This window comes from Botrytis porri, assembly GCF_014898465.1.
Source record: "Botrytis porri strain MUCL 3234 chromosome Unknown BPOR_003, whole genome shotgun sequence".
In the NCBI taxonomy this organism is placed as follows: domain Eukaryota; kingdom Fungi; phylum Ascomycota; class Leotiomycetes; order Helotiales; family Sclerotiniaceae; genus Botrytis; species Botrytis porri.
Window position 1 is genome coordinate 2,866,788 of NW_024066077.1, and position 9,158 is coordinate 2,875,945.

The 9,158-nt window shown below is 40.9% G+C and overlaps 1 protein-coding gene across 1 annotated transcript; it reads right to left on the reverse strand.

Moving 5' to 3' along the window:
- Window positions 1-2,552: 2,552 nt before the first annotated feature.
- EAF01_002864 (uncharacterized protein) lies at window positions 2,553-7,858 on the reverse strand (the record flags this gene model as incomplete). Its single annotated transcript, XM_038911118.1, has 7 exons — window positions 2,553-3,495; window positions 3,589-3,899; window positions 3,964-4,120; window positions 4,173-6,108; window positions 6,161-6,331; window positions 6,384-6,893; window positions 7,141-7,858. 7 exons carry the CDS (start codon window positions 7,856-7,858, stop codon window positions 2,553-2,555), a joined length of 4,746 nt encoding a protein of 1,581 aa, XP_038774040.1.
- Window positions 7,859-9,158: the final 1,300 nt, after the last annotated feature.

A 9,158-nucleotide genomic window follows, 5' to 3' on the forward strand; every position in this document is an offset into this window, starting at 1 on the left:
ATCATAATTAAAAGGCTATCAAAGATTTAAAATTGATTCAGAACTTATATATAATTCTTATACAAATTAAAAAATGAATATTTAAAGCTTTAAACTTCGATTCAAGAAAAATTCTAAAAATCTAATTTTTTTAATATAGATTTAAAAGAATTTGAATTGTATATATATAAATTTTCAATAAATTATATCATATTTTAAAGAAGATATTAATAAGCTTAAAAAGAGATTTTTAATGTAAATAAGTAGCTTAAAAGAGAAGTAGTTAGAAAGTAGAATACTCGACTTAATTTCTTAACAAAAGCAATATACTATTAAAAAGCTCTAAATTGTATTATATTTATATTCTTTAAGTTTTATTCTATTTATTATCTAATTTTAATTACTGATTTATTAATCATTCTAATTGAAATTTAAATATTTTCATTAATATTTTAATATTAGCTCTATATATAATATATTTATACTTTTTCTTAACTTATTAAGTTTTAGTAATAAAATATATTTTCAATAATATATAATAAGATTTGAAGACTATGAATTTCACGAATTTCAATGGTATTAATAATCATTAAAAAAAAAAAGTAATTTCACGAATTCATAGTTCGAAGATTTCTTTTCCTTAATAGTTAAAATCAAAGAGTATAATCTAATCATACTAAGTCGAACGCCTCATTTTCTAGCCACTCCTGTTTTGAGCTACTCTACATTTTCAAAATCCTCAAAAAATAACATTTTTTACTCTCTTATTTATAAATATAATTCATTAAAAATTTGATTGTATATAATTCAGATTAATCAAAACTTGTTTTAAAAGTATCAGACTTTTAGGATTTTCTGAATTGATTTTTTAGAACCTTAAACTATTGATTTTTGAATTTATATATAAATCTCATACAAATTTAATATCTTAATTATATTTCAAAAAAAATCACTGAACATAAACTATAAATTTTTATTACAAATTTAATTTTTTGATAGAATAGAAAACTCAAAAAATCAGAAAACCTTTATATAAATTCAAGCTTAAAACTTCTAAAAACTCATTTAATTTCTTTTTATTAATTATAATTAAACAGTTATTAAAGATTTAAAAATCGATATTTCGAGTCTTTAGATCTCTATTTAGAAAAATCCCAAAAATCCTAAACTTTCAAAATAAATTTAAACTCATTTGAATTACATATAAATAAAGTTTCAATAAATTATATTGTGTTTTGAAAGAGATATTAATAAGCCGAAAAAGCGATTTTTGATGAGAACAGTGTTACGGAGGTACCCGCACCGCAACATGGATTATAAGATAAACCTAAGGCCTTGGTGTTGGAACCTACGAAAACAGCACTGTAGGGACAGTTGGATTAAAGGGTAACGAAAGATAGCGGTAACCGAATCAATAAGCAATGATTAAAAGATAGGTACCTATCTTTTGTTGGCACCTATCCTACAGTAGGCACAGGAGGGATAGCGGTTACAGGTTATCTAGTAAGCACAGGTTAGATAAGCAGTAGTATCATATAGGTCACGGGACAAGTGTCACGTGATGGATAGACAGGATAGGCAAGCTATCCAGGCTATCCGTGGATAGACAGGATAGACAGTCTACCCAAGCTATCCAGACGAGAACGAAGGTCTATATAAGGGAATGGGTTTCATTACAATGTAGAGCTTCGTGCTCAAGAACAATCATTATTTTCATTACTATAGTTACGAGAATTGCAACCAGTTACAACCTTATTGAATTCCTACTTGAAGTCTAGTCTAAACCACCTCGAGAGATCTCTAGACACTTCCACGTGACCCTAGAGGCAGCTCCCGTAACAAACAGGTGGCTCAAAACAGGGGTGGTCAGAAAATGAGGGGTCCAACTTATATTCTACAGATCCGTTTCAATCATGACGAACATCGAGGTTTACATTATAATCAAGCTTTCAAATTAAAATCGTGCATTCCAACACATCGAATATCGTGATATGTAAATCTCGTGCTCTTTGAGACATAATGATAGATATCAAGTTGAACAACAATTTGAATTCACTGCGAGCTCGAGGTTTCGACGTACTGAGTGAGATGTATTTCCAGAGCATGCAGAATATGCGTGCCTATCTACGTTATGTACCATACAATACAGAGACGCTATGAACAACTATGTATCATATATCTCGACATCCAACTTTTCCGACCTTCCCATTCAATCACAGTATACACAGGTATTCGACGAGTGCTCAAGATATCTTACAATCCAATCATCGACCTATGTATGTGTATGTGTGCAACCATTCCCCCATGCCCCCTTCTTTCAACCATCCAGGATGTATGCAAATAATCATTGCCAGACCCAACCAGGCAGCCCCATGCAAATTGAATACCACCCAATATAATGCAATACCGTATACCATGCAGTTCTAAATCACAATCCCAAAACGCCTCGCTTTATGTATCATTCCTTCCCCGATCCTAATGTTCAGCTCCTTGTAATATCGTATCGTATATATCATACATCATTCGACTGGCAATGGCACCTTAACCATCTAGTCTCAAAGTTGAACCGACCCCTAAGACTCTTCTGCAGGTGATCCTCGAACAGTAATCTCACTATCCATCCATCGCCTCGCTACACTTGGACGGCTTGATTTACTGTCATTACTGTCCTTTCTCTCTTCTGAACTTTCATTTTGATTGCCATGGCCTTTCTTCGCCCCCAAGTAATCCCCATCAACCTCGCTCTCCATCGCTCCCGGACTCTCGGATACCCTCCCATCCGCAATCGGCATCGAACTCAGCGTTCGTGTACCCCCCCTACTCGAATCTTCACGACTGGAACCACCAATTAACGTATCTCCCAAAACCTCCATACTGTCGCCCCTAACCGCACTCAATGCCCTCCCTGATCCTTTTCCAGGCGTTCCTGTCTTCTCATGTCCGTTTCGCTTCGCCTTTTGATTCGCACTTGCATGTCCACTCCCAACTCCAAAGTCTAATTTCGCAGCAGTTTCCATTTCTTCATTTTCCTGTCTCTCCAACCTCTCCACATTTTCTACTGTTAATTTTTGTGGTTTTGCCGCTGTTTCGTCCACCCCGACTCCTGTTGATTCTCCATGCCCATGCCCATGGATATGTATGTCACCATGCTCATCACCAGCGGCCGAGACCAACTTCTCATCCCGTAACTCTTTAGCTTTTTCCTCGAATCCCTCTCTTCTCGCGGCTCTTTCTCCTTCGTCCTCTGGCTGCGGGAGTGTTAGACGATGAGAGTTGTTGCGCTCGCTTTTCGTGGGACGGGGATGTTCGAGCAGCGGCTTGGTTGAATCTTTGGATTGTTTCGCTATGTCTATTGGTTTCGAGTCGACTTCGGGTTTGGATGTTTGGGATTGTGCTTGATGAGGTTTCTTAGTGGCTTGTAAAGATGTTGGGCATTTAAGTACGTGGTTTTCGCTTTTGTCTATGGATTTTGACGAACGATTGCGAGCGGTACTCGTTGAGGTTCGTCGGTCAAATCTAGAGCGTGAGGGTTAGCATAATGTTTGGCTGTCTACTTCTCCAAGGAGATGAAAGCTTGCAAAGAAAGGAAACAAAGGCAGGAGAATATACTTCGACTTCCCGCTCTTCTTTGAACAATTCTCACTATCCCCCTCCGCACAGTCACTACCCTCATTATCAACCTCACTTTCCGATTTCGGCACTCTCTTATTAATCCCCCATCTTACCAACATTTTCTCCAATGTTTTCCCCTTGACAGGTTTCGCCAGGTAATCATCCATGCCCGCCTTTTGACACTTTTCGCGATCGCCTTGAATGGCTGAGGCTGTCATGGCTACAATTGGGATATTACGTGTCGAGTGACTGTAGGGAGAATGATGGCGTAATATATGCGTGGCACGATATCCGTCTATGATTGGCATCTATAATTCATTAGCGCAACGCCCTTGAATTGGAAGGGTACCTGGATAGCCTTGGGTAACTTACTTGTACATCCATCAGAATGATATCTGGCTTTGGATGAGGTGGGTTTGGAGAATCTGCCGCGAGAAGATAGTCGAGAGCTTCCTTCCCATTCCAGACAGCCGAAGGGGAAAAGCCTAATTTTCGAATAGTTTTCAACGCAATTTGTTGATTAATGGCGCTATAGAATGTGTTAGCACGGAGACCTTCATTTCGATGTGAACTCCTCTTACTTGTCTTCAACAACGAGAACCTTGACGTTCGCCCTATCAGCAGAAGACATCTCCAGATCTGACGTAACAGGAGGTGTCATGCTAATAGACCTATGATGCTTAGACACTTCCCACGGATTCTTTTGAGGCGATGGGCCAACGTCATAGTCTGAGCTACCACACGAGACACTCATTTCAGATTGTAACCGATCTGGTAAACTCCCAATATCGATCAAGACATTTCCATCGTGATACTGTGGTTTGTTGAATGGAATCCAGAAAGTAGCTGTTGTACCCTGTCCCAAAGATGATTCCAGAGTGATTCTACCATGCATCAGATCCACCAAATTTTTACTGATCGTGAGGCCTAGACCCGTGCCACCAAATCTTCGTGCCGTTGATGAATCTGCTTGACTGAAAGGTTTGAATAGACGTTTTCGTACTTCCTCTTCGATTCCAATACCGCTATCTTCAACTACAAACTTCACTTCAATAGTATCTGCATCTTCTTTTTCTTTGACCACCGAAAATTTGACTCTTCCTTCACTGGTGAATTTAATACTATTCGTAAGGAGGTTTGTGATAATTTGACGAACACGTCCGGGGTCACCCATAACGATCAGATCCCTTTCAACCCCGACAGCAATGTTAGATTCAAACATTAGATTCTTTCGTTCGGCGGCAAATCCCAGCATTTTGCTAACATCTCGTACCACAACCGACAAAGAGAATTGGACCTCTTCAATATCCAATCGGCCAGATTCAACCTTTGAGAAATCTAGAATATCGTTGATAACAGTAAGAAGTGCGTTGGCAGAACGTTGGATATTTTCAGCACATTCTTGTTGCTCTTCATCGAGATTCATATCAGTCAGAAGCTCAGCCATTCCGATGACCCCGGCAATGGGTGTTCTAATTTCGTGACTCATGTTTGCGAGGAACTGACTTTTCAAGCGACTTGCTTCTTTGGCAGCTGCTTCGTTGGCGAGAAGTCTTGTATTCTCTCTTTCTTGCATCTTGAGGTCGTTTTCTCGATCTTTGATCTCTGTAATATCCATAGATAATCCAATAACACCATCAATAAACGCTTCGTTGATATGACCGCCCCCGTCCTTCTTACCCAGAACGGGAACGAATTTTGTTCGATACCATCTATTGTCGATCACGTGTTCTTGCATATCTTCCATTATTTTTCCAGTCAATATATCCTCAATTGGCTGTAGTGAAGAAGGAATCATGTCATGTCGTTGCCTTTGATTATTGGGATGTGAGAAGACTTCATAGACATTCTTTCCAATATAATCGCTTCCCCTAGCTTTACCACTACCGGCAACGCTCTCATCGCTAGATCCTACATCGCTGTCAAGATCCCATATGAAAGAGCCTTCGAGTAAATTGATTTTACGATGTCGATCCACCGAGAAAAGTGTGACCTGAGCATGTGTGATGACGGACAATAATTGTTGACGAAGTCGTTTAGCTTCGAATCTCGACATGACAGCTTCATGGATATCCGTGCATGTTCCATACCATTTTTCGATTTTGCCAGTATCTTTATTTCTCATACAAACAGCTCGTCCAAGCATCCATCGCCATTCTCCATCGTGTTTTCTGCAACGGTATTCGGTGGTGTAAGGATCGCCAGTCTCTAGACAATGCAGCCAGCGCTTCTTTGTCAACGCCATGTCATCTGGATGGAATGGCAATTTCCAACCCTCCCCTAGAGATTCTTCAACGGTTAAGCCCGTGTAATCATACCAACGCTGACTAAACCAATCATGCATGCCATCGGGAGTGGTGGTCCAAATGAGCTGCGGCATACTATCACAAATTATTTGGAATCTCTGCTCATCGGCCTCTTTTATTTCGGCGATCTGTTGTGTCACAGCCGTGATATCCCTACAAGTAACAATACCAGCCAAAAACTCGCCGGTATCTGGATCTCGAACTGCTTCTCCTGCACAAAGGGTCAGCTCTATTTCGTGTTATTCTCGAGGGCCTCTTCATACCTAAACAATCATATAGAATCTTCTCCCCAGTATCAGGGTCATACATCCCAAGCAAGCGGCTAGAAAATGGTGTTTGTGTTCTGACGAGAATCGAAATGGGATATTCTGACGGATCTAGAGCTTCCGTAAAATCATGATTATAGCAATGCCACTTCTGAACCAAATCAAATCCTATGGAATTATTAGCATTGCTACTAGATTATCAAGAATTGCACAATCATACCGGTTTTAACGTTTGTCATGTCGGCTTCTCTCGCAAACAGTCTCCTTGCAGCTTTATTCGGTATCGTCAAACTTTCATCCTTCCACATGGCTAAGATAGGAACTTCTGTATTGTCCAACAGTGCATCTTTCAACACGATTACCTTCTGTAGGATTGATGGGGCTCCTGATTTATTGACACGAGATGGAGGACCCAGAGGTGGAAATGGAGAAGATGACATGGGTGCATTTGTAGGACTAGTAATCGCAGAGGAGCCGCTAGACCCCTGACTTGAATCATGATTGGAACCATGTTCAGAGCTTGCAGATGACGGGTTTGAACGTGATATAGAGCTCGAAGATTTGGAGCCATCGCTAGAACCTAATTTAAACTTGGGGTTGTGAATCTTTCTCGAGCTCCTTTTCGGGCTGGGTAGCCCAGACTGATTGGTTTCTGTACTTGTGAAGGTCAATAGGAAGTATTTCTCATCTTCGATCTCGAAGATACTAATGATCATCTTGGCATAGGAATCTGCATCATGTTAGCTTGATTGCCCTCTTACGGCGTGGTGATCGCAATGAATTGGGGAATAGAAGAAGAATGTTTCTGAGCTGATTGTACTGATATGTCACTTTTTCTCAAAGTGTACGAGAAAGTATTGAACATCAAAGCCAACATCCGATCGTCGTGTTTAAATATCGAGCAGTGAAATGGTCTTCAGAAGGAGTCCGAAAATACACCTCAATGTATGAAGCAAAAATGTCACAAGCATACTTACGTCTATCTGCCATTTTCTTAGCCGTCCGTCCTGCAAAAGTGGATGCTGTGATCGACCCAGCTGTGATGACAACTTCCACTACCGCATCATGAACCGTGGAAGTCTTCTTCTCAGCGTTCGCCGCAAACCGATTCTGAGGATCGGCTCTTTCTGCAGTCGGTGTCACATCTCCTTCACATTCCGAAGACACCGTTTCTTGTGCATTGGCATGGACATTGATTTCGTCGCCCAGACTATCCAAGAACAGCTCCCAAGTCACCCATACCGGCTTGAGATCTGACATCATGTCAATACCCAGTTGGGCAAGAGTTTGTCCTTTGTATCGCTCCGCCGGTTGTTGATCATCTTCTGCTTCAATTTCGCCATCATTTACACTCAGCAGCCTCGCCGTGGCTTCATTCGCGAGTACCACTGTTTTGGAGCCATTCAAGACAAGTACAGGGTACGGCAGATAGTGCATAGCCGAAAATGCTACATCAGCGGGTGAAACCATTCCCGGTATGTGTAGATGCAAATTGCTACTCTGACTGGATCCCCGTCGCCCATTCATGTATTCCTGGGCTTTTAAAGCATCCAATCCATCAATTTGCCCAGGAGGCATATGTAAAGGTGATATCGGTCGCTCATAGTCTGAATTCGGGGTACCGTTCTCGGTTTCATTGGGCGATACCTGAGGAGGAGGGAGCTTGATATGGGTTGGGCGCTTGTCGACAGCCATGGCTGTATAGGAAGTCGGCGCAATATTTGTTTGTGATTTGTATATGTAAAAGATATCCAAACTTCCCCCAGTCTCGCGATCCCATTCGATATTGTCGTCGAGTGTAAGTATTCACTCTTCGCAAATGCTTCGTGGTTTAACGCCGCCAAGACGTCATTTTGTTGACAATGGTACGTAGTAGGATGGAAATTTAGAGGCTGTCGCCACGTCAATCTGAGACTGATTATCAATTGATTCAAGCGTGCACACGATCAGGTACGTACCTGGGTGTAGGGTTGGTTTCGACAGGATGATATGCGCAAAGACGGGTAGATTATATTGATAGGTAAATTCATTTGATCAAGGAGGAAAAAGGAAACAAAATTTCATATTTGAGTTTGTTCGCTGGGTGGTTGGATGGCTGAATCCGGATTGTGCAAATGGACTAAAACGGCGTTAAAGCAAGCTTGATGCATTTTGGTCGACCTAGACTTCAGACTAGAAGCATTTGGAACAGAAGGAAAAAAATAGCCGAGAAAGAGATATGGAGTCAAACATTTTAGGGCGGTTGATAATCTTCATTTGCGCGAGTAATATACATTTTGCCCTGTTATCGATTGAGATGTGTTGTCTATCCTTGTGTTGAGTACATATAATTTGGGTCTATATTACTCTGAGTTCTATCTGAGTGAAGTCTGAAGTTGATAATCTCAAGTCCGATTGAAGTGAAGGTTGATGATAAAGAGTGAAGCAATAAATGATTACCCACCGACCTAGTATGCACCGAGACAGCCTAGACGCCGAGACAGACAATCTAGATTCTAGATCAAGAACTTTGCAATCACACTGAATCCTGTCACATATACTCCCTCACTCTGTATGTAGTCAGTCAAGCAGCTGTTGAACATGTACGAATACATACATGCACATACCTACCTCGGCAATATCGCTTTTTGAGAAAATCAGTCAAGGTTTAATAAGGTTTGATTATCAGATCCTTTTTTTTCATTGTATAGTGGGTGGCCATGCCAACAAGTCATTGCGAGTGATGAGCGGATGTATGTGTGTGGGTATGCATGCACCTGTATGTGTGGTGTAATCGCTCGTGTTCCTTGACCCTTCTCGAGTCTGTAGAAGCTATCAGCCTCTCAGCCCAGTCGCTTAAGTCTCTCAGTCAGTCTCTCCGTCTCCCAGTCAGCCTCTCCGTCTCCCCGTCTCTCGATAATACCTAAGATAGCCTTTACGCTATGATCAAACTCGATATAACGATACGAAAACTCCTATCCCTTCTGTTCACCAACGTGAAAATGGGCTTCAGTAG